Source organism: Oryx dammah, unplaced genomic scaffold, assembly GCF_014754425.2.
Source record: "Oryx dammah isolate SB20612 unplaced genomic scaffold, SCBI_Odam_1.1 HiC_scaffold_26, whole genome shotgun sequence".
NCBI lineage: Eukaryota > Metazoa > Chordata > Mammalia > Artiodactyla > Bovidae > Oryx > Oryx dammah.
Genome location: NW_024070210.1, coordinates 90,467,568 through 90,493,785, shown reverse-complemented (window position 1 = coordinate 90,493,785; position 26,218 = coordinate 90,467,568). Strand labels below are relative to the sequence as shown.

General features: G+C 40.5%; 1 protein-coding gene across 1 annotated transcript in view; it reads left to right on the top strand.

Annotated features, from left to right (window-relative positions):
• Nucleotides 1–265: 265 nt before the first annotated feature.
• Nucleotides 266–26,218, top strand: part of JMY (junction mediating and regulatory protein, p53 cofactor) — a 78,279-nt gene continuing 52,326 nt past the window's right edge. The window contains exon 1 of the mRNA XM_040225901.1: nt 266–3,267. Coding sequence (XP_040081835.1) covers nt 2,227–3,267 — 1,041 coding nt within the window. The 5' untranslated portion in view covers nt 266–2,226. The remainder of the gene's footprint in view (nt 3,268–26,218) is intronic.

Genomic DNA, 26,218 nt, shown 5'->3' with positions numbered 1-26,218 from the left:
TTATCCACCTAGGTAAAAATGTGGCCTTCTGTAACCTTACTTATACCCAGAGAGTATTTATACGCTCAGAGATCTTAAAATCATATACAGACCTAAATAAAGAATTGTAAAGTACCACAGTAATGTGCCATGGGAATTTCTGTTTGTTTCTGTTTATTTGTGGGCTAACAATTACTAAGACAAAATGAGAAACATTGAAACAACTCTTTTGAAAAACCTTAAGAAAAAAGAGTATTGTGGAGAAACAATAACACCTGTGTGACCACAAACCAATTTTCTCTAGCACTATTGTGATAAGACATAATGTTGTGGATAAATATTGCAATGTTAACATACATGTAAATAAAAATACTTCTCATAAACATACTTTTGAAGTTCATTCTTAGTATTCATACCTATCTATAATGTATTATAAGAAGAGCTATGATCTATCATTTTTTATCAGAAAAACTGTTAGCAGTAACTTTTCTGAGGAAAAGAGGAAATTTTTCTATAATGTGCTATTGTTTGCTTAGCTGGTGAGCAGATATGAAATGGATTTTCTCTGTTTCTTACTGCCTTTCAAAAGGTGTATTTCTGACTTGCATTTGAGAATTACCATAAATTGTTACAAGCTTTGAAAACATATGGTTTATATATAGAACTGTAAAAAGGTTCAAAAACCAGCCCTTTTCCCTTTTAGCTTATCCTTCCCCTTTTCTATGGTCAGAGCAGAAATATAGGTCTGAAATGTCCAACTGACTGACAGGGCTAAAGCTCTCGGCTGTTTATTCAGATGTCGGGACAAAACTGTATGGCTAACAATGTAAGGTTAATCCAAATGGTCTCGCATGTATTTTAGAAATACGGATAAAAGCAACAAATAATTCAATGCAGAATACCTGTAATATGGATTGGATAGTAGCAGGAAAGAGTATGTGAATAATTTAGATTATAAGACCAATGAGGCAATTTTAAGAATGTTTCATCATAGTTCAGTATAAATAGCGTAATTCTTCAGATTTACGTGATTTTTTTTTGTATGTGGATTATGAGAACTTTGATAATTGAATACAATTTCAAAAGGGCTCAAGTCGGTGACCTCAAAACGAGGTTCACGGAGCAATACACAATGATGAAGCCAGAAGCGATAAAGCACTGATGAACGGGAACGTAGCATACCGGTAGGACACGACTGAATTTTCACTTATTCTGCTTTGGAGTTCTACTGGGTTGTCTTCAGACACCTTCCCTTTGTATCTGACAGTGTATCGCCAAGAGTGTTAAGGGGAGAACCCAACAGTCTAGGGGATCCCGACAAAGTTGAGCACACAGCTCACGTAACGTCACGGCGTACTTCTTTCTGAATATGGGAGTTATCCCTCCGAAATGGAAGGAAATGTACACTTGAGAGTCCCTCTGAATGACTGGAGTTCAAAAAATGCTCAGTTCCTTCGCCTCTGTCCTTCTCTCCTGGGGTTTGGAGGCCACCTGTCCCGCAGGTCGCACCTGCCATTCTCACTGCGCGGCTGACCGGCTCCGGACCCGAGCCTGAGGCAGAGAAGACTCGCGCGCGCGGCCGCGAGCGGGCGGGGGCGGGGGCGGGAGACGCGGAGGGGCGGGGCCGACGCGCGCGAGCGAGGTGTGCGCGCCGCCGCCGCCGCGTCACCAGCGTGCGGCACGTGCCCGTGTTTACGTCCCTCGTGGAGCCGCTACGTCAGCAGCCGAATGGCAACATTGTGGCGATACTGAGGCTCCGCGCTCGGGAGACGCGTCCCTTCGTCAGGCCGGCTCCTGGCTGTCGGGAAGAAGAGGAGGAGGGGCGCGGAGATCCGTCAGGACGAGCAGCGGAGGCTCGCAAGCTCAGGGCCCCGACCACCCATCCGCCCGGCCGGCCCCGGGCCACCCGCGCCTCACCTCCGGAGCGCCGCAGACTCAGCCCCGCGGCCTCGCTCGGGGGGCGGCCCGGGCGGGCGCGGGGCTTGTAAACAGACCCAGCCGCACGTGACCATGTGAACTACCTGCTCCGGGGACGCGCATTGTCTTTCCCGCGAGCCGCGCCACAAAGGAGCGCGACGAGTCCGAGCACGGAGAGACAGGCGAGCGAGCGGGGAGAGCCGGCCGGCGCGCTAAGATGGCTGAAGGCGCCCGGCGAGGGTGAGTGGGGGGCGCGGCGCAGCCAGCCGGCGAGTCCTCGCGCGGGCAGGGCCAGCGGCGCCTTCCCCGCGGCCTGGCGCCGGAGCCACCATGTCGTTCGCGCTGGAGGAGACGGTCGAGTCGGACTGGGTGGCCGTGCGGCCCCACGTATTCGACGAGCGCGAGAAGCACAAGTTCGTCTTCATCGTAGCCTGGAACGAGATTGAGGGCAAGTTTGCCATAACCTGCCACAACCGGACGGCCCAGAGGCAGAGGAGCGGCACCCGGGATCAGGCGGGGGCGCGAGGCGGTGCCGAGTCAGGCGCGCTCGCATCCGACGGGACTCGCGGGCCGGGCAGCCCGGCGGGCAAGGGTCGGCCCGAGGCCACTGCCTCCGGGACTCTGGGCAGGAGCCCCGGGTCCCGGAGGCGCCCAGCCTGGCCAGAGGGCAGCTCTCCGCGGAGCGCGTGCAGCCTTCGAGGGGACCCGCCGCTGCGGAGTCCGGCCGGCAAAGGGGCGGAGAGTCCTCTCCGGAGCCCGGTGAGGGCCAACCCCAGCCCGGTCCGGAGGGCATCCGGAGGCAGAGATGTGGCGGGGTCCGCCGCTGCGGCAGCCCCGCCGGCGGCCAGGGAGGCCCCGATGTCGTCGGTGCGGGTAGTGAGCGCCTGCGGGACGGTCACCGAGGAGATCGAGGTGCTGGAAGTGGTGAGGGAAGATGAGGCGGACCCGGCGGCGCTGGCACTCTCGGCCGCGGAGCAGCCACCGCCGGCCGGCGAACTGGAGTCCCCGGCCGAGGAGTGCAGCTGGGCCGGGCTCTTCTCCTTCCAGGATCTGCGCGCCGTGCACCAGCAGCTGTGCTCCGTGAACTCGCAGCTGGAGCCGTGCCTGCCGGTGTTTCCGGAGGAGCCGTCGGGCATGTGGACGGTGCTGTTCGGGGGCGCCCCGGAGATGTCCGAGCAGGAGATCGACACGCTGTGTTACCAGCTCCAGGTGTACCTGGGCCACGGCCTGGACACCTGCGGCTGGAAGATCCTGTCCCAGGTGCTGTTCACCGAGACCGACGACCCGGAGGAGTATTACGAAAGCCTGAGCGAGCTGCGGCAGAAGGGCTACGAAGAAGTGCTCCAGCGGGCCAGGAAGCGCATCCAGGAGGTAAGGACCCCTCCACGCATCGCTTTTGGCTCCACGCTGCCACAGACTGGAGCCTCGGTCTAGGTTGTGCGCATTTGGGACACTTGTTTTCCTAGCTAAACAAGGGTACAGGAGGGGGTCCTGACCTTTCTCCCCCTTCATTCCCCTCAGAGGTGGAAAAAACCATGGCTTTCTTTAATTTGGCCTCTGAAGGAACTTGGATAAACCTTTAGATTTCCGCCTCCTACTTATCATATAAGTTCTAGAAAATGCTCTGTTTACTACTAAGTAATGGTAGAAAGATTAAAGCCACTGAGAAGAAAGATGTCCCATAAATATAAGCTAAGTGAGTGATTCTCTTTGTTCCTAAAGTTATTTCCAGCAATAATTGTCCGGATCATTAAACTTACTTTCCTGGTGTCATGTTCGTTTATTCAAAATGATTTGTCTTATGAAGTAAAACTGGTCCGTTTTCTTGTCTCCAAATGTGATTTGGCAACTTTGGCAAATTTTAAATAATTTTCCTCCAGATGAGTGGCCTGTCCAAATAAAAAGCCCCTATTGACAGTTGGATGCAAATAGACTTTTATACATACCTTAGGAATATCTCAAGCCTTTAAGGAGGGTTCATGTTTCCCTTGTTTTAGGGAGGAAAAAGGTCTTGGGTAGGAATGTTTATTATACTTTTGGACTTGACTAAAAGTAGTTCAGGCGCTTATTTTCAAACGAATCCTTAAAATTCCAGGAAATAATGGGAAAAGGTCTGAATGGTTATACATAGAGAGCTCTACGATGTGTAGGATGTATAATTGGAGGTCGTGCGTACTTAAGAGCCTCTGCCGGAAAACTACTAAAAAAAGTATTCTCGTTCTCAAAGCTATTATTTTTAGTATTAGTACCAATTGAGGTTGGAGTTGGGTTGGGGAAATGCCTCCTTTTGTCGTGTTTATATTCTTTGCCTGTGTTTACATACTACTGGAATCTTGGAATATGTGCCAGGAAGCAGGAACCTCCTGATTTCCTCGTAGAATATTCTCTATTCGGGATTTAGGAGGTAATTCTTCCTCACTTACTCCACAGTGCTTTCTTAAAACCTGGTGACTCCAGGTTTTCACTTCGTCCTGTTAGATTACTTGATCCTAAACATCACCCATCATGATGTGATCCCATAGTTCTAGGGATCTCTTTTTATTTCCCTTTTTATCATCTCACTTCTGGAGTCTTTGTTCTATTAATACCTTAAATCATTTTTGGAAGGAAGTGACAAATCTTAAATGGTCATGTTCTCTTTAGAGTTTTCATAGTGACCTGTATTTTTTTTAAACTGTAAGGACAAAGTGCTTCTTTTGGTTATTTGTTTTACAGGTATATATTATTATTTTTTTCTTTTTACTTTTCTATTTTTTAATCCCTAAGTGTTGAAGATATGTTTGGTTTTAATTTTTTTGATACTCAGGAAAAGTAATTGTAGTTTTGTTTTTTTTTTTCATTCAAATTGGGTCAAAAATGAGGACTGCTGAGAAATAGTTTTCTAGAACTCATGTCCATTTTGTTAGAAAGATTATTTTTCATAATTAAGGTTATATTGACCATATGTTTTATTCTCTAACAGGATATTTGAATTTTTGTAGAGTATTTTGGAGGAAGGGGAGCAACTCAATAAATGGAGTTTAAGTTCATTGAACATTAAATACATAAATTCTGGGTTCTTCACATAGTTGACTGGACAGTATTTGAAAAATAGCTATCAGGGAAGAACAACAGATAGGTTCAATTATAATGCCCACCCTGATTTCTACTGGAAGGCTGGCTATTTTGGAAGAAATTAGGCTCAGTAGCAGGAAAGGGTTGCATGATTAATCAGTGCTATCTACCATGAGTGTGATAGTGCGAGTGTATAGTATAACTGCCATATATTTTTTCTACCCCATCTGCTTAAACTTTTTGCCGATTTACTAGCTTGCAGTAACATTCTTTTAGGTAAAATCTTTGTAGAAGTTGTGTCATTTTTTGTTATCAGTTCTATTGAGTTAGTAATTATGTCTAAATCAGTCTTGGTTTCTGGTTTTAATTCTTAGTCTCACAATTGTGTGGAATTAACCATAGGTTTTTTAAAGCTAGGTAATATGTGGTGAATCAGGTATGCGTTGCGCGATCCTTTGGTCGTGTTTTTTCCTTTTTTAATTTCTCTGAATCTGTTTTCCAGTTCTTTATTCTACAGTCTTCCTTTTCCAATATATTTAAAGGTTTTAATTTAAAGACCACACCAATTTGTGTTCAAAATGTCAGTAAATTGTTGAAGGAGAGGTTTGTTTTATTTGTTTTTTTAATAGGACAGACTGTACAGTGAGATTGTAAACTTCTCAAGGTTACTGGCCTTGACAGCATCTTGAAATTCTCTTCTTTGCCACCCCTAGTTCAGGGCCACAAATCTTGTGAGCACTCTTAATAATCGTGGACAAAAGACACCAGTTTCTAAAAAAGATTTGGAAGAAGTGTTATTTTAATATAAAGTTGTAAGTAAATTTTCAAGCTGATAAATGTAAATTCTTCAGGGAACCCTGCTATTTATAAATGAGGAGAAAAATCTGTTTAAAACTATAAAAACATAACCTCCTAAATAAGGAGTGGTTATCTGGGGTTGGTGAATTTCCTGTGAATTGAGAGGAGCTATTGATAGACTTTAATGGAATACCTAAAGTAGTTTGCAGAGTTTTATATGCAGAGGTGTATTTGCCGTTTTGGAGAGAAAGACTGAAAGGTATTCTTCAAAAAGAGCCTTAAAATCACAATTATAAAATATCTACTTTGTAAACTTAGGACATAACCTCTTTTGGAGTTTAGTTTGGGGAATATATTTATGATTTATATGGGGTTGTAAGAAGTACTCCTATATCTGTCTTGTGGAGTATTGAAGTATTTACTAAACCTTACATTTTCTGTGAGAAGTTTTTGTTAATAGTTAACAAATTTGGTCAACTGACTAGTTTGTAAGGAGGTACTTTATACAATACTAATGAAAGTATTTTTAGATGAGTTAAGAATTGTAGATTGTATACTACTTAGGCCTTTAATCTTGAATACAAATGAAATGTGAAATTTATTACATGGTAGGCTTGTCTTGAACTTTAACAAGGATTTACTGTAAGTAGTGCTATTTATATAGCAAGCACTCAATCCCTGGATGAATCAAGTGCCATCAGGACCTCTTGGAATGGTTTCAACAGTAGCTTTGGTTGTTGGTTAAAAGTTGAGTATTGTATTATAAGCCATAGTGTGGTTTACAGTTTGATGATATGAAATAAAAGTTTCAGTATCAGGACAACTATTGAAATCATTGTGGTCCTTTAGATAGTAAACCTCAACTATGATGATAGAGTTGATTAAAATCTAAAAATCAGTGTTCACTTTGGAATTTATTATGTTTATAGAATTGCTCAATTCCAACTTTTCCAGTTGAAACCACTGAGAGAAGCATGTGTTTTCAAAAGTAGCCATGTAAGGCACACAGTAGACAGAGACTAACTTGTGTTTGGGGTCAGAAAGATGTGATGTGGGGTTAAATGAGTGCTCATCATTTCTGTGACCTACTTAGTTATTTAACCTCTTTAAAACAGAAATGGGGGAAATACTTAAAGGATTTCTGAAGATTTAAGACATTATGAAAAAGTACCTAACAAAGTGGCGTTCAGAAAGTGTTGTTTCAAAGGAATGTAAATATTTAGTGGCACTATTTTAGGTGTTGGGTACTTCACATTACCTATCTTCATCCTCCATACTATTTTTTGAGGCAGGTGATGTTTTGTACCTATTTTATAGGAAGGAGAAGTTGCTTTGGCCAACTTGAACCAGCTTTTTTTGGGCTCCAAAATTACTGCAGATGGTGACTGCAGCCATGAAATTAAAAGACTCTTATTCCTTGGAAGGAAAGTTATGACCAACCTAGGCAGCATATTAAAAAGCAGAGACATTACTTTGCCAACAAAGGTCTATCTAGTCAAGGCTATGGTTTTTCCAGTGGTCATGTATGGATGTGAGAGTTGGACTGTGAAGAAAGCTGAGCACCGAAGAATTGATGCTTTTGAACTGCGGTGTTGGAGAAGACTCTTGAGAGTCCCTTGGACTGCAAGGAGATCCATCCAGTCCATCCTAAAGGAGATCAGTCCTGGGTGTTCATTGGAAGGAGATGCTAAAGCTGAAACTTCAATACTTTGGCCACCTCATGCGAAGAGTTGACTCACTGGGAAAGACTCTGATGCTGGGAGGGATTGGGGGCAGGAGGAGAAGGGGACGACAGAGGATGAGATGGCTGGATGGCATCACCGACTCGATGGACATGAGTCTGAGTAGACTCCGGGAGTTGGTGATGGACAGGGAGGCCTGGCGTGCTGTGATTCATGGGGTCGCAAAGAGTCGGCCACGACGGAGTGACTGAACTGAACCAGCTAAATAGTGACTAAACTCAGATTCAACTTTGATTTGTCCTCATTCAAACATATGCCTTTTCTGCATATGTTTCTGCATGTGCCTTTTCTGCCTTTTTTCCGTGATAACATTAGAAGGGATGTCAGTCTTCACTCCTGAGAATGGGAGGGTGGCATCAGTATTTTAAAATCTAGTTGGTTTGGTGATGCGCTTTTAAGGTAATGCATTTGTTTTATTTCAAATTAATTGTGACAGGCATAGTGTAGGGCATAGTCCTCACATTATGTTTTAGAAGCAGGTTGCCTAGGATGCCAGGATGGGTTTATGTTAGACAGGAGTGCCCAATCACTGTTTTCCTTTGTGTTTTAAAATGACTTGTCTATAAACAACTTCGACTTGAGTTGTTCAGCAGAAGGTCAAGGAGCTCTATGAAGATTGTTTATTTCCCTCCTCCCATTTGACTTTACTGATTTTCCCAGAAAAACTAAGATTAGCTATAAAACTGGAGTACTGCTAAAATCCCAGCTACAGACAGTCCTTGACTTAAGGTCATTCAGCTTTAAGATGATATGAGTGAGATACCCATTCAGTAGGAACTGGACTTCCTCTCCTGGGTACCATACTCTTTTGTAACACTGGGCAGCGAGCTGTCACTCGTAGTCAGCCATGCGATCACAAGGGTAAACAACCATTCTGTGGTCATACAACCCTTCTGTTGTCACATCAGTACAGTATTAAAATCAAGTACTTGAGATATTCAGCACTTTATTATAAAGTAGACTTTGTTTCAGATGAGTTTTGCCAAGTATAGGGTAAGGTGAGTGTTCTGAGCATACTTAGGCTAGGCTATGCTATAATGTTCAGTGGGTGAGGTATACTGAATGCAGTTCTGACTTAAGAGTATTTTCAACTTATGACGCGTTTATTGGGCAGTGACCCCAATGCAAGTCAAGGAAGATCTGTTATACTTGCTGTATACTTGTTATGTATCTGTTATATATATATATATATATATACACACATATCTCTAATATGTCACTAGAGAAATGATAGTCTTTTAGGAGCCGTAGGATGCTAGTCTTTGGGCCAGTGAGCCCCGACCCATGATTAGGCATAAGTAGTAGAAGCAGGCTGGGGAGGGACATAATGTACTCAGTTGCAGTGGAGAGCGAGCCCTTCTGCCTGGATAGTTACATAAACAGTGCAAACTGCTCTTTTACTATAAAACACAGTTATGGGATAATGAAGCTAAATGAATTTTGTGGGATTCCTGAAAATTATGATGAAAGACTTAAAAGCTGGAAGCTGTTAAAATAATCACTTAGATATTTGTCGTTTTCTTCAGTCCTGTGCCCTAATAAACTTTTGGCCATTTTTCATATAACTGGAAAAAAAAAAAAAGATAGGTGTGGGAAAAAAGTTGAATATGTGCTTCTGTGTTAGTCTTTCAAATGGAGGCTGGTGGCAGGATGGCAGCCTTCCCAATAAATAATTTATGTGGTGGTTTCTCTGCTTGCTGTTTGACATCACAAGATGCCTGGCCCACCAGATATTTCACAGACATGCTTCCTCCTTGCAAAAACAAGGCCAGCTTGGACAAATATACCACTTCTGTAATGTGAGTATAAGGGTGTGTGTGCATGTGTGTGTGCTTGCGTGCTGAAGGGAGAAGGTGAGTGGGAGGTTTGGTTTGTCAAACATAACAGTTGTTATGGTTGAATTAGCAGTCGTTATTCCCCAGATCTTCACATTTAGCTTTAGTCTCAGTGTTCTCCATTGCTGCTTTATTTGGCCTTTTATTGACGGTAGGATATTGTTGGAAGTGGTACTTGAAAGCGCAGGGTGACTTCCCACTGATGGTTAGATTTATGTGTGCTTATTTTTTTGTAATGGGAAATTTCCCTGTGGCTCTTTTTATTACTCATTAATAGGCCAGCGTTTGCTCCCTTTGAAGCTGCCCAGTTTCCTTAGCTGTCATAGGAGAAAAATTAAGTTTTAAGGGCAAAAGACAGGCAATGAAGACTAAACAGTAGTTCTTGGTGCTAATTGATTTTTGGTATAGGTGGTGAAGTTCATTCGGCTTTTCAAGCTTCTTATAGGGTACTGTTAATGCCAACTAGGCTTAACACAGAGTGTCTAAGTCATTAAAACTGTGTGGGGCAGAGAAGCATTCATTCAGCAAAAGGCTAGAAAATTTTGTGAGTTGTTTTTCCTAAATATGGGGAACTGCCTTTATCCCTGTCCTTGAATTTTAAATTTTAGTTATAATTTGGTATAACCTATAACTTCAAACTACAGTGAAGCTTTTGTGTAATAGGCTGTGAAAGAAATATAAACCTTGTGGGCTAGACATTTTTAGAAAATCGTCTTAAGGAAAAATGAAGTTCATTTAATGATTTGGGGTTTTATTGTTGCTTTTAAGGTTATAGTGAGGGTGATGGCTTGGGGCTTAGTTTATTCAACCAGTATTAGTGCATTCATATAATATAGGCACAGGGAGAATACAGTGATAAACAGGAATGGTCATTTTCCTCAGGAAAAATGTTTTAATTAAAATTGGTCACCAACTTGCTGCTGCTAAGAATTAGTTGAGGCAGGCTATGCTTTTAAAGGAATGTCTCATTGCACTATCTTAATTAGTGCTTAGTGGAAAGAAAACTTACTGAACATGGCTCAGGAGAATCTGTGTTTTTGTCCTAGTTCTGATACTAGTGGCTTGAACTTATGCTGTCACTTACTCTATTTGGGCCTTAATTTCATGTTTGGAAAATGGAAATACGTTGTTCTTTTCCTTGAGGATCCAGGGAAGTTTACAAGCACAGTATGGCAAGAGCTGGGACCTGGTCCACTTGTTTTGTGTACTTGTCTCCAGGTTTGGGTTTCTCTGCAGCAAGGTGACTAAGACATAGCACGTTTAATGATGCTGTGGCGGATTCATGTTGATGTATGGCAAAACCAGTACAATATTGTAAAGTAATTAACCTCCAATTTAAATAAATAAATTTATATTTTTAAAAATGATGCTAATAGTTTCTTTCAGTGCAGTTTGGTTCAGTTGCTCATTCGTGTCTGACTCTGCAACTCCGTGGACTGCAGCACACCAGGCCTCCTTGTCCATCATCAACTCCCGGAGTTTACTCAAACACGTGTCCAGTTGAGTCAGTGATGCCATCTAACCATCTCATCCTCTGTCATCCCCTTCTCCTCCTGCCTTCAATCTTTCCCAGCATCAGTGTCTTTTCACATGAGTCAGTTCTTTGCATCAGGTGGCCAAAGTATTGGAGTTTCAGCCTTAGCATCAGTGAAGCTGAATGAATATTCAGCATCCAATGAATGTTCAGGACTGAGTTCCTCTAGGATGGACTGGTTGGATCTCCTTGCAGTCCAAGGGACTCTCAAAGAGTCTTCTCCAACACCACAGTTCAAAAAGCATCAACTCTTTGGTGCTCAGCTTTCTTCACAGTCCAACTCTCACATCCATACATGACTACTGGAAAAACCATAGCTTTGACTAGATGGACCTTTGTTGGCAATAATGTCTCTGCTTTTCAGTATGCTATCTAGTTTGGTCATAACTTTTCTTCCAAGGAGCAAGCGTCTTTTAATTTCAAGGCTGCAGTCACCATCTGCAGTGATTTTGGAGCCCCCCAAAATAGTCCGTCACTGTTTCCATTGTTTCCCCATCTATTTGCAGACAAGTAATCTCTGGGAGTTGGTGATGGACAGGGAGGCCTGGTGTGCTGTGATTCATGGGGTCGCAAAGAGTCAGACACGATTAGCGACCAAACTGAACTGAATGGAACTGGATGCCATGGTCTTAGTTTTCTGAAGGTTGAGTTTTAAGCCAACTTTTCACTCTCCTCTTTGACTTTTTCATCAAGAGTTTCTTTAATTCTTTTTCACTCTCTGTCATAAGGGTGGTGTCATCTGCATATCTGAGGCTATTGATACTTCTCCCAGCAATCTTGATTCCAGCTTGTGCTTCATCCAGCCTGGCATTTCTCATGACGTATTCTGCATTTAAGTTAAATAAACAGGGTGAAAATATACAGCCTTGATGTACTCCTTTCCTGACTTGGAACCAGTCTGTTGTTCCATGTCCAGTTCTAACTGTTGCTTCTTGACCTGCATGCAGATCTCTCAGGAGGCAGGTCAAGTGGTCTGGTATTCCCATCTCTTGAAGAATTTTCCACAGTTTGTTGTGATCCACACAGTCAAAGACTTTGGCATAGTCAATAAAGCAGAAGTAGATGTTTTTCTGGAACTCTCTTGCCTTTTTGATGATCCAGCAGATGTTGGTTATTTGATCTCTGGTTCCTCTGCCTTTTCTAAATTCAGCTTGAACATCTGGAAGTTCACGGTTCACGTACTGTTGAAGCCTGGATTGGAGAATTTTGAGCATTACTTTACTAGCATGTGAGATGAGTGCAATTGTGCGGTAGTTTGAGCATTCTTTGGCATTGCCTTTCTTTGGGATTGGAATGAAAACTGACCTTTTCCAGTTCTGTGGCCACTGCTGAGTTTTCCAAATTTGCTGGCATCTTGAGTGCAGCACTTTCACAGCATCATCTTTTAGGATTTGAAATAGCTCCACTGGAATTCCATCACCTCCACTAGCTTTGTTTGTAGTGATGCTTTCTAAGGCCCACTTGATTCCGCACTTCAGGATATCTGGCTCTTGGTGAGTGATCAAACCATCGTGATTATCTGGTCTATGAAGATATTTCTTGTATAGTTCTTCTGGGTATTCTTGCCACCTCTTAATATCTTCTGCTTCTGTTAGGTCCATACCATTTCTGTCCTTTATTGAGCGCTTCTTTGCATGAAATGTTCCCTTGATATCTCTTGATTTTCTTGAAGAGACCTCTAGTCTTTTCCATTGTATTGTTTTTCTCTATTTCTTTGCATTGATCACTGAAGAAGGCTTTCTTATCTCTCTTTGCTGTTCTTTGGAACTCTGCATTCAAATGGTTATATCTTTCCTTTTCTCCTTTGCCTTTCACTTTTCTTCTCAGCTATCTGTAAGGCCTCGTCAGACAACCATTTTGCCTTTTTTCATTTCTTTTTCTTGAGGATGGTCTTGATCACTGCCTCCTGTACAATGTCAGGAACTCCCGTCCTTAGTTCATCAGGCACTCTATCAGGTCTGATCCCTTGATCTGTTTGTCACTTCCACTGTATAATCGTAAGAGATTTGATTTAGGTCATACCTGAATGGTCTAGTGGTTTTCCCTACTTTCTTCAATTTAAGTCTGGAATTTGGCAATAAGGAGTTCATGATCTGAGCCACAGTCAGCTCCCGGTCTTTGTTTTTGTGTAGAGCTTCTCCATCTTTGGCTGCAAAGAATATAATCAATCTGATTTCTGTGTTGACTGTCTAGTGATGTCCATGTGTAGAGTCTTCTCTTTTGTTGTTGGTAGAGGGTGTTTGCTATGACCAGTGTGTTCTTTTGGCAAAACTCTATTAGCCATCTTTGCATGAAATATTTCCTTGGTATCTCTAATTTTCTTGACGAGATCTCTAGTCTTTCCAATTCTGTTGTTGTTCTCTATTTCTGTACTCCATTCTGTTTCCTTCATTCTGTACTCCAAGGCCAAATTTACCTGTTACTCCAGGTATTTCTTGACTTCTACTTTTGCATTCCAGTCCCCTGTGATGAAAAGGATATCTTTTTTGGGTGTAAGTTCTAGAAGGTCTTGTAGGTTTTCATAGAACCATTCAACTTCAGCTTCAGCATTACTGGTTGGAGCATAGACTTGGATTACTGTGATATTGAATGGTTTGCCTTGGAAACAGAGATCACTCTGTTATTTTTGAGACTGCATCCATGTACTGCGTTTCGGACTTTTGTTGACTATGATGGCTACTCCATTTCTTCAAAGGGATCTTGCCCATGGTAGTAGATATAATGGTCATCTGAGTTAAATTCACCCATTCCAGTCCATTTTAGGTTGCTGATTCCTAAAATGTCGATATTCACTCTTGCCATCTCCTGTTTGACCACTTCCTATTTGCCTTGATTCATGGACCTGACATTGCAGGTTCCTATGCAGTATTGCTCTTTATAGCATCGGACATTACTTGCATCACCAGTCACATCCACAACTTGCTGTTGTTTTTGCTTTGGCTCCGTCTCTTCATTTTCTCTTTCTTTAGGCTTTGAAAAAGGTTTAATTCATTTTTTAGTACGTGGGGGCATTAAAGCAGGCAGGAGTGGTGTTTCTGTTTTTTCTGTTTATTTTCTTTTCCTCACTTTGTTACCTGTCCTTGAGGTGGATTTTGATGGGAGTGCTTTTCCCTACAGACTTTATTATTAAAATTGCTCTCCCATCAGTGTTTTGATAACTTGCTAAAGTTACACTTAGAAAACCAATGTCTGATTACTAACTGAAAGCCTTTCTTCCCCTTCACCGTCCTATCTAGGTGAGTCGGTCACCTCTTTGCTGACTTTTTGTTGTTGTTTTCTTTACTGACTGTTAACAAGGTCATAACTGGAATGACCGATGTATAGAGACTTGTGTGAGGCCCTAGTTTTTGATGATCACAGTGAGTGAAGTGAAAGTCACTCAGCTGTGTCCGACTCTTTGTGACCCCGTTGACTATAGCTCACCAGGTTCCTCTGTCCATGGGATTCTCCAGGCAAGAATGGGTTGCCATTCCCTTCTCCTAGTGATCACAGTAGCTAACCTTTACTAAATGCTTTCTATGGGTCGGGCACTGTGCAGAGGTCTTTAAATACATGAACTTAGCATATTGATAGGAGTTAAGAGGTAGGGTTCAAGTGAGTTTAAGTCCTGGCTCCTCCATTTAATAGCTTTATGAATTTGGGCCTGCTTAATTCTCTTAAATGCCTTAGCCTCCTCATCTGTAAAGTGAGGAGAATACTACTACTGCCTCATAGAGTGACTGAAAAGTAGCTTTTATGTAAAGTACTTAGTGTCATTTATTCAATAAACACTTAATGTTAACTCTTGTTAGTATTAATCTTCATATCAATGTAAGAGGCAGAGATTTTACAGTGGACCAAACAGGTTCAAAGAAATTAGATAAACTTGCCTAAGATAACATATGCATATATGAAAACCAGCTTCAATTGCATGCCTGATTCTAGCCAGTTTTCTTAACCACTGGACTCTCTTCATCCCTGTAGAAAGGGAATGAGGCTAACTGATAAACTTAGCCTTTGTCAAATTGAAATACATGGTCAATGTCTTCATCACTGGACAAAAATATTGCAACAGTGTCTGGCTGATGACTGTTTCTGCAAAACCTTGGTTATGTACATATACTGTGTTGTCTATCATTGGAGAACATTGTAATCCCAAAGGAAGTGAATTTAAATTTGTACATGTATTATACATAAAACTTTAATGTGAGACAGAATGCATATGTCTCATACAGACTCATAAAAAATTTTCTTGTAACTACAAGAAGAATAAATGTTATACTGATATTTAATCTATTACAAATTCTGTTCTGTATTAAGCTAGCTAAGGGTGACTTGGTTTAGATGGTATGATAATATTCTCCTCTAAGCATTTCCTAATACTTTTTCCTTCCACAGTAGTAATAGGGAATTTGGTGTATTATAAGGTAAGACCTGAAATCTACCTCCTTTCTCTTGCTGTTTATTACCATTTCAAACAAGTAGTGCATAACTTTGAATAGTTAATATTGAACTCCCTTTTCTGTCATAACTATAGGAGGGCAATTAAGTATGTTAACTCTCTTGATTTATTTTTAGTTGGAAGTTCTTCCTCCCCCCGCCTCTTTTTTACTAAGTGCTGTGAATTTGGGTATTGGGGTTGCTAACTGAAAATGAAAGGTGGTGACAAGAGGGTTAGAGGGAGTTTGGGATTGACACGTACACACTGCTATATTCAAAATAGATAACAAACAGAGCTCTACTGTTATAGCACAGGGATCTCTACTCAATACTGGGTAATAACCTAAATGGGGAAGGAATTTGAAAAAGAATAGATACATGTATTATATCACTGAATCCCTTTGCTGTACACCTGAAACTGATACAGCATAGTTAATTAACTATACTCCGATATAAAATAAAAAATTTTAAAAAGAAATGGAGGATTAAGAGAGAAGGGAACAAGAATTACTTTAGCAATATCTAAACTTGAAAAACATACATTATTTTAATAAAAGGAAATTATATGACGGCTCACAGTGAAGCCTGTCAGAGTGCTTGATTTTGTAAAGTGTTAATAAAAGATCTCTGGCTCCCTGGAGGGCCTTGGAGTTAGGTCTTGAGCAGGTTTTACTTTATATGTTGAGTCTTATGAGACCTAAGACTTGGGGGGAAAGGTATTAATTTTTTTATTTTTATTGAGGTATAATTGATTTTCAATATTAGTTTCAGGTATATAGCATAGGGATTCAAAATTTTTATGTATTATATTCCATTTAAAGTTACTATAAAATATTGCCTATATTCCCTCCTTGCTGTATAGTTTATCCTTGTAGCTTATTTATTTTATAAACAATAAATTTGTACTTTTTAATCCCCTTAATTCTGTCTTGCCCATCCCCCTTTCCCTTTACTCACTGGTACCCACTAGCTTGTTCTCTGTATATGTGAGTCTGTTTCATTTTTGTTGTTATGATGTTCATTCATTTATTTTTTAGAGTCCGTATATAAGTGAAATCATATAGTATTTGTCTTCTTCTCTGAGTTAAGCATGTTATCCTCCAAGTCCATCCATGTTTTTGCAAATAGCAAAGTTTCATTTTTTTTAGAGTAACTGAGTAGTATTCCATTGTATATGTATTTCATCATGTTTTCAGTCTTCCTAGACCCAAAAGATTGGTATCGTTCAGGTAAGGGAAAGGTAATAGACTGATTATGCATAGGGACAAGTAGGGCAGTGCTTAAGGGCTTGAGTTAGGCTGCAAGGATTCACACTTTACCTCAACCTTTCACCAGCTCCCTAACTTTAGGCAGGTTACCGAGCCTGTGCCTCTGGTTCTTATTTCTGTAAGTGGCCATAATAGTTATATCTGCATCACTGATTTGTAAATGCGTAGTGATTCAGAAATGTTAAATGTGAATTTTAGAACTTTAGAACTATGGAATCATTTATGCATCAGTTTCTGCTTTCTCATACACCTTGCTCCTACACCTAATCTCACAATTTATCCCTGGACGTATTTTAGCTCTCCTTCAATGTCTTCCTTGCAAAGTAGCCTTTGTAATACTTGCTCCCAAGCATTACTTTGCACATCTTCATACCCAACTCTTAGCTGTAATATACACGCGTCAAGCCGACCTCTTCTATTGCTTACCATTGTCCTGTAACAGAGCCCAAATCCTGGTCTTCAGTATCATCCATTTTCTGGTTAACCTGACAGTTAATCTCTTTCTTTTCTCTACATGAACCTTTCATTATTCTAGTCAAGCTCCTTTACACATTGTTCACTGAACTTACCGTATACCATGTATTGTATAATAGGAAGGACACCTTCCTCCCCTGCCCATGTTGTCCTTTTGTGGTTTAAGTTCCTTCTTTCCAGGGCCAGGTCAGGTACCCCTCCTGAAGAAAGTCATTTATGACCACTTTCAGAAACCAGGGCTTTCTGTCAGTAATTCAGAGATCAGAGCCGCATTATATTACATATGGTTCACCTCATTGATGACTGCTTTTCTGGCTTTCTCTTTATGGATTCCCTCCTACCCTTTAAAATGCATTGTAAGGCCCAGGAGACAAAGGTGGGTTTGCTGTTATTCTTTTCTAATGCCTCAGTTCCCCAGTGTTTCTGTACTCAGTGGACATTTTTTGATATGTTATAAAGTTGGTTTCTGTATATGACATGTATACATGTACCTAACATTTTAATTAAAGGTACTTCCTCACCAGAAGTAAAATGAAATTAAATTTGCCACTCACCTATGAAATAATCTGAAAACCAAATTTCAAAATAGTAGCCCTTATACTTTCCAAAATTGGATTTCAGCATTAACAGTTCCTAATAAATAATCAATGATTGACATAGTAATAAAAATGATTCAACACTTGTACAGAACAAGAACAGAGTTGAGCAGTGTGCTTTGTGTGAAAATATACATGGTGTTGGCCCTTCCTTGTCATTGGGAAAACCAGTCCCTTAGGCCTAAGGGAAATTCCCAGGACCACAGATCCAGGTGGATTGCTGGGGCAGGCCTCCGTCTCCATCTTAGCACCACATTGCTAGTTTTGCGTTACCCTTTTCCACAAGCAGATAATTAATTGCATGTTTTAATAATAATTTAAAGGATGGTATTATTTGTAGATTTTATGTTGCTGCTTAAACATTTTAATTTAAAAAATGAGGCACTGTATTGGGTTTGACACATTAAAGTAGGAAGAAAGTTCTGAGACTCTGGGCAGGAGAGAGTTTAGCTTCTAATTATACCCAGGACTTCACAAATTATCCGAGGATCTTCAAGGATAGTGGCAGTCCTATCCCTTGGAGGAGGGAACAGCTACCCACTCCAGTATTCTGGTCTGGAGAATTCCATGGACAGAGGAGCCTGGCAGGCTACAGTCTGTGGGGTTGCACAGAGTCAGACATGACTGAGTGACTTTCACTGTAATCCTGAAGTCAGCCAGCAGGCTGTATAACTGTTTGGCACCCTGCGGGATGGGGACTCAGTTAAGCACAGGAAGTGCTTTCTTCCTTTCCCCTATATTTGTAACTTTTCACAGGGTTAAAAAGGGTTGAATAGGGCTAAAGAAGGGAGTAAATGGCACAAATTTATTTTGTACTTTCTCTGTTACAATGGTTATAGGGAGTCTTGAAAGAAATTTTATAAAAGCTGTTGTCACTGACTCCTTTAAGAACCTGATGAAAGTTGTGGGGTCCTTGCCCTAGAGAAACTTTGCAATAAGCTGAGCTTTGTTTCAAATATCAGAGTAGGTTAGGAGCTTAGTTGTTATCAGAATTAGACTGGGGGAAACAAAAAAGGTATCTGTTAGGGAAGCTGGAAGGAAGGGAAAAGAAGTGTTATACTTATTAGGTTAATGTGTTTAATTAATGCTGTATACAATTCTGCTTCATTTCAAGTGACTCAGTAGAGCAAAATGACTTTCTAAATAAATTGCATGAGCGATGTGTCAGATTTTGAAACAAGTAATTCAGTTTTTTTCTTTCTAAGCCCTGTTCCTGTCTGCCCTCCTTTCCACTGCATCCTGTAATGAGTATCTCTATTTTGTATTGGGTGCACTTGAGCCCTTCCAAAATCACCCTTTGTAGGCATGTTGTAGTCTCATAGGTCCATCTGTATTCTGACTCAGTTTGTGTCCGTCAGTGAATCTTCTCAAGTTTAGCAAACACTATTCTCTCCATTTTAAATTCAGGCATTCTCTATACATCTGTCTCAGATATTCTTAATCCTAAGTAAGATAACTCTCTTTCCAATTTCTTGCTACTCTTTTTTTGTGCATATTATTTATAGCACCTTTTACATTTCACAGTTAATAACCTGCGAATATCCACAGTTCAGTTTATTTAGTCCCTGGATTTAGTCAGTTTTGGTTAGCAAAATAGAAAATTAAATGCATTATTGTAACAGGTTGTGGTTATCTTTTACAGTTGAAATCTTTTATCATGGATTATAGAAAATGGTTTAGACTAAACAGTCAAATGCTTAGTAAATTGCCTCTTTTGACATTTTAAAATTCATTTCCTTTAAGATTATTTTCAGATACTTAGATTAAAATAAACTGCTGATTGAAGCTATAATTGGTTTTTAGGTAATCTAATGTTGGAAAAACGTGAAACTTTATAGCTAAGAAGACAAATTAATAAATTAGCAGTGTTAGGTGAGATGCCTTGGGCTTCTCTGCAGGAGTATTAAGTTTAGTTGGTGCATAATAGCTTTGTAAAGTACTGCTCTGTTTGTTGATCAGAGGCATTTGGGAAATATATAACTGTTAATATTTGAGTAGAATAACTGATTTTCTTGTGGTTGCACACCTGTGTAGAATCCGATTGTGATTTAATTGACAAGCATATGGTGATAATGTTTTTGTGTCGGTACTAAGTAGTATCTAAGCTGTTTGGTGCCTTACATTTACTTTAGTGTCTCTGTAAGAAGAGCAGCCTAGTATCTGAGGATTGTCTTACTGTTGAATCCTCTCATTCGATTGCTTGTAAATGGCTTGGAGAACTTTTTATTATTGAAACATCTTTTTTAACAGTTCTGCTATTCCTCGTACTTGGTAGAAAATCAACGTAAGTTCCATTTTCAAGCAGAATAATAGATAAGGGGCTTCTTTCAATGTACATTTTCTTGCAAGGAGAGAATTATTGCCTTTATTATAACAATAAAAAGATTGTTTAGGGAATTCTCTGGTAGTCCAGTAGTCAGGACTCAGTGCTTTCTTTGCTGAGGGCCGGGGTTCAATCCCTGGTCAGGGAACTAAGATACCACAAGCTTGTGAGGTGGGGCCAAAAAAAAAGGGCAGTTCATAACTCATTGTAAAGTTAGCCACTGCTTTGTTGCGGTTACACACTCATGTGACAACACCCCCTCCCATTTTATTGTCCTGTCCTTCCTTAATCTGGTTATTTTATTTCAGATATGTTGTAGCCTTGGTTTTAAGCCTAGGAGCATCTTTGCCAATAATTAGAACTGATTTCTGGGACTTCAGAAGAGTGTTGTGATTAGAAATTGATTTTTCACACTGCTACTATTACTTTCATAATCTTCCTTTCAGCTGTAGCTTAAAATAGGTGGTTTAACACATGACTTAGGTACGGTTGTAGGTGAGCAAAGGAAGAGAAGCATATATCATTTTCATATTTCTCATACTTTAGCAAAAGTTGTATGTGCCGTTTTAGATGTTGTGGCAAAGGGTATAATTTAATTTTCTTCTTTTCATGTGTAAGCCAAGATACTTTCGGGGTTGAAAAGAAATAGGCTATAAGACTTTCCTTTTTTAAAAAAGTATATTTACTCCATAGATGATGATTGAAAGCTGGAGTATAAACCCAACTCCTTCCCCCATCTTCTCATCTCCTCAGAGGAGCCACCCATAAGAGTTGCTTGTGTGTCTTACAGATTCAGTTACATGCATAAAGACATAGACAGTACATATTGATATGTCCTATTTTCCACTTTTAAACAACTCAAATGGTAGCATGTTATTAATATCTTAGTTTTCTTTTTCCTGTAACAAACAATTTCTTCTAATGGCTAAATAATGCTCCATTGAATGGATTTGGTTTGATATATAGGTTTTTTCCTGGTCTTTTGCTGCTGAAATAACATATCTTTTCCCACATGTGTATATGTATCTATAGGATAAAATTCTGTAAGAGAAATTGCTGGGTCAAAGAGAAATATGTATTTTGCTTAAATTGCTTTCTGTAGAGGATGTATCAATTCACACTGTTTGAAACAAAAGAAGGTGGTTACTATTTGTTTCTGTTCAGTTCAGTTCAGTTGCTGAGTTGTGTCAGACTCTTTGCGACCCCATGAATCACAGCACGCCAGGCCTCCATGTCCATCACCAACTCCCGGAGTTCACTCAGACTCACGTCCATTGAGTCAGTGATGCCATCCAGCCATCTCATCCTCTGTCATCCCCTTCTCCTCCTGTCCCCAATTCCTCCCAGCATCAGAGTCTTTTCCAATGAGTCAACTCTTCGCATGAGGTGGCCAAAGTACTGGAGTTTCAGCTTCAGCATCATTCCCTCCAAAGAAATCCCAGGGCTGATCTCCTTCAGAATGGACTGGTTGGATCTCCTTGCAGTCCACGGGACTCTCAAGAGTCTTCTCCAACACCACAGTTCAAAAGCATCAATTCTTCGGCGCTCAGCCTTCTTCACAGTCCAACTCTCACATCGATACATGACCACTGGAAAACCCATAGCCTTGACTAGACGGACCTTTGTTGTTTCTGTTAGGTTGGTGCAAAAGCGACTGTGGTTTGGGACCCTGAATCATAGATCATTGTAACTCGGCTCAAGCATGTCTGTATTCATCAGAATAGGAGCCATTACAGTGAGCACACTTTTGCCAATGAGAAATAAGTCTGTTTATTCCTGTAGCCTAAAAATCCATGGTTTGGAATTCCATGAACTCTTGGAAAGCATTTTCTGCATCCTGCTGGTTGTGGAAGCATTTTTCCTGCAAAAAGTTGTTGAGATGCTTGAAGAAGTGGTAGTCGGTTGGTGAGAGGTCAGGTGAATATGGCAGATGAGGCAAAATGTTGTAGCCCAATTTGTTCAACTCCTGAAGTGTTGGTTGTGTGACGTGTGGTTGGGCATTGTTGCAGAGAAGAATTGGGCCCTATCTGTTGCCAACGCTGGGTTTAGGCAAGGCGGTTTGGGGTGCATCTCATCGATTTGCTTAGCATACTTTTCAGATGTAATGGTTTTGCCAGGATTCAGAAAGCTGTAGTGGATCAGTCAGGCAGCAGACCACCAGTGACCATGACCCTCTTTTGGGTACATGTTTGGCTTTGGAAAGTGCTTTGGCACTTTTCAGTCCCACCACTGAGCTGGTCATCACACTTGTATACAGTCCACTTTTCGTCTCCTGTCACAATCCGATTGAGAAATGACTCGTTGTTGTTGCATAGAATAACAGAAGACTGTCTGTTTTATGTACAGTAATGTGTAGGTTTCAGTGCTGTTCTCTCAGATCACCCCACCGTCGCCCTCTCCCACTGAGTCTGGAAGTCTGTTCATTATGTCTGTGTCTCCTTTGCTGCCCTGCATGTAGGATTGTCAGTACCATCTTTCCAGTTTCCACATCTATGCCTTAATATGTGATATTTGTCTTTCTCTTTCTGGCCTGCTTCACTCTGTGTAATAGGCTCTAGGTTCATCTACCTCATTAGAACTGACTCAAATGTGTTCCTTTTTATGGCTGAGTAATATTCCACTGTGTATATATACCACAGCTTCTTTATCCATTCATCTGCCAGTGAAGATCTAGGTTGCTTCCATGTCCAAGCTGTCATAAATAGTGAACTTTGGGATACATGTGTCTTTTTTTCCTGATGTATGATGCAGGGCACCCAGAGCTGGTGCTCTGTGACAGTGTGGAGGGATGGGGTGGGGAGGGAGGTGAGAGAGGGCTACAGGATGGAAGGGACAAATGTATGCTTATGGCCAGTTCATATTGATGTATGGCAGAAACCATCATAATATTGTAATTATCCTCCAATTAAAATTTTAAGAAAAGAATAAGAGAAGATGACACTTCAAAAAAAATTTTTTTTTTTTTAATTTGTAGTCAGCTCATGAGGCACTCACTCACTGAGCTTTTTCACCTTTCCAATTTGATTTAAAAGCCAAATGACTGTACTGAGGTTGACATTGAGTTCGTGGGCAGCTTCCTGTGTAGTTGTAAGAGGATCAGCTTTGATGATGCTCTCAGTGGGTTGTTGTCAATTTCTAGTGGCCGGCCATTTCACTCCTCATCTTCAAGGCTCTTGTCTCCTTTGCAAAACTTCTTGAAACACCACTGCACTGTACATTCATTAGCAGTTCCTTGACCAAGTGGTGGTGTTGATGTTGCGAGTTGTCTCTGCTGCTTTATGACCCATTTTGAACTCAAACAAGAAAATTGCTCAAATATGCTTTTTGTCTAACATTTCCTTTGTCTAAAGTGTGTATAAACAGCTAGTAATAATTCATTAGCAAAAAGCATAAAGTGAGAAATGCATATTAAAATGGTGTATAACATAACATTTATTTAAGAATGTATTCCAGTATCAAATGGCAAAGTTCAACAATGCAAAACCGTAATTTTGTACCAACCTAATATATCCTTTTAAACCCAAGACTGACTTTCAAAACTTTTTTATCTTATCCATGAAAGGTTTTATTTATTTTTTAAAATTAATTTAATTGGAGGCTAATTACTTTACAATATTGTGGTGGTTTTTGCCATACATTGACATGAATCAGCAATGATGTACATGTGTTCCCCATCCTGAACCCCCTCCCACCTCCCTCCCCAACCCATACCTCAGGGTCATCCCAGTGTACCAGCCCTGAGCACCCTGTCTCCCATGAAAAGTTTTAATTTGTGATTTATTTTGCAGTATGAATGAATCTTCATTTGTTCAAGAGTAATTTCTTTACTTGTTTGTTGTTTGTTTTGATCTTGGAAATTGTGTTGCCAATGTTTTCCCCTTTGTCATTTATTTCTTGATTTAGTTGTTTATGTCTGTAGCCAGTTGATTTTGCTGTTTGCATTTACATTGTTGACCCTGCAAGAATTTATTTTGGCTTCCCTGGTGGCTCAGACAGTAAAGTGTCTGTCTGCAATGCAGGAGATGTGGGTTCAATCCCTGGGTCGGGAATATCCCCTGGAGAAGGACATGGCACCCCACTCCAGTACTCTTGCTTGGAGAATCCCATGGACGGAGGAGCCTGGCAGACTACAGGCCACGGGGTCGCAAAGAGTCAGACACGACTGAGCTACTTCATTCAGGAATAAGATGGGGTCCAACTCTTTTTTTTCCTGGGGAAATGACAGCTATCACAAATATTTCTTGAATGAGTCTTGCTTATCATGCAGTAAACTTTCATATATCTGAATCTTTATTACTTCATATTCTCAGTGCTTATATCAAATATTTGTAATACCTGGGAAGGCCATTATTTTCTCCACATTTACTCTTTATAAGAAAAAAAATTTTTTTTTTTTTGCGCTATTTTGTCCTCTTATTTTTCCACTTGAACTTTAAAATTGGCCTTTTCCTGTGCCATAGAAGTATCGAGGTGTTTTGTTACCATATGAAATTTATAGATTCAGTTTTCCATTTATTTATGGTCTTTTAGTACCATAACATTTTATTTACATGGCTCTTAATAGGTTTAAGTTTACTCCTAGGTATTTTTTTGTTTTATTACAGATGGAATCCTTGCTGATTGTTTTGTATTTAATATGAAAGGGCTGTTGGTTTCTGCATATAAATTATAACAGCTTATTGAATTCTATTTCTTTTGTGATTTTTCAGGTTATTCTAAATTGAATTGTAAATTACCAGTTTGTAAATTCATAGAATTCTATCAGAAGAACTGGAATATCTTCATTATAATTTCATCATTTCTTTGCAGTAGTAAAAGGCCAAATTATAATTTTTAAAAAACAAGCAAACATATCAGAATGAAAACAGTCAATTTGATTATTTTAATGGGCATCGCTTTCATTTTTTATTTGTTCAGTATTTTTTGTTTATTTTTACTTATTTAATGTATTTGTGGGGAGTGGGGAGATTGCTTTTAAACATTCAGTTTCATTGAATGGCCCATGTATCGGAGATAAGATCTGGCCAGTGCTAGAGATAATGGCAGGCAGACTTTGTCTCTTTGGACCTGTCTTTTAAAGGTGAAGACGATTCTGTGGTTGGCTTCAGTAGTAACTTTTTTTTTTAGAATAGCTAAAAATGCTTTAATATGGAACTGAACCATGAGAAATGGGAATTTTGCCTTAATTTTGGTCTGAATAGTGCTAATTGAGCTAAAATAAAATAATAGTTAAATAGTGAAAGAGTGAGGGAAAAATGATTTTAGATACAAGAAAAAATGTTACATATCATAATTCTAACAAGTTTCAATTTGAAGATGCACTACATAATTTGTGTAATTTACTGAGACTTTTGTCTCACATTATAGTTAATGTGGGGGCTTCCCTGGTGGCTCAGACAGTAAAGAACCTGCCTGCAGTGCCGGAGACCTGGTTTTGATTGTTGGGTTGGGAAGATCCCCTGGAGGAGGGCATGGCAACCCACTCCAGTATTCTTGCCTGGAAAGTCCCCACGGACAGAGGAGCCTGGGGGGCTGCAGTCCATGGGGTCGCAGAGACACCGAGCGACCAAGCACGCATAGTCAGTGTGGGCATAGAAGGCGTTTACTGAAGCAGAGCTTCTCAGACTTTGCTGTGCATACCCATCGCTCATTCTCATTCTGTGGGTCTGGAGTGGGCCCTGAGGTTCTTTATTTCTAACCAGTTCTCAGACGATGCTGGTCCCAGACCTTGCTTCAAGTAACCAGGTACTGAATGACCATCACTTTGATATGGTTTTCTAGATAAGGTGAACTCTGTAAACTAAACATTAAACAGATCCCATTGGTCAAATGTATCATTCTTTTTTTCCCATTCCATAGACGGTTTCCCTGCTTGTTAGCAATGCTGCATTCACTGACTCAGTGTGGTGTCCTGCTTACTGGTGCATGCACTCTACCTCAAGGAGCGCAATGACACTCTGCCACCCTCCTCCTCCCATCCAGATTTCAAATCTGTGACACTCCTATTCATGTAATTTCTAAAGACTGGGTTGTTGTTCTTCACCTGTCTTCACTTCCCATCTTTCAAGATCCACTTCCAATCCTAGTTTTCGGACATCTGTTTCAGCTGCTTTAGCCCACTCTGAACCATCTTTTCTCTAAGCTTTTACTGTCTTTTACAATCAGTATTTTACTTCTGTCTCTTGGTTTGTTTCCCTAGTTAGATTGTAGACCAACTAAAGGTAAAGGTCTAGCTTGGGGACATTGTGCCTTTCCTTTATGACCTCTTTTCATGGATAG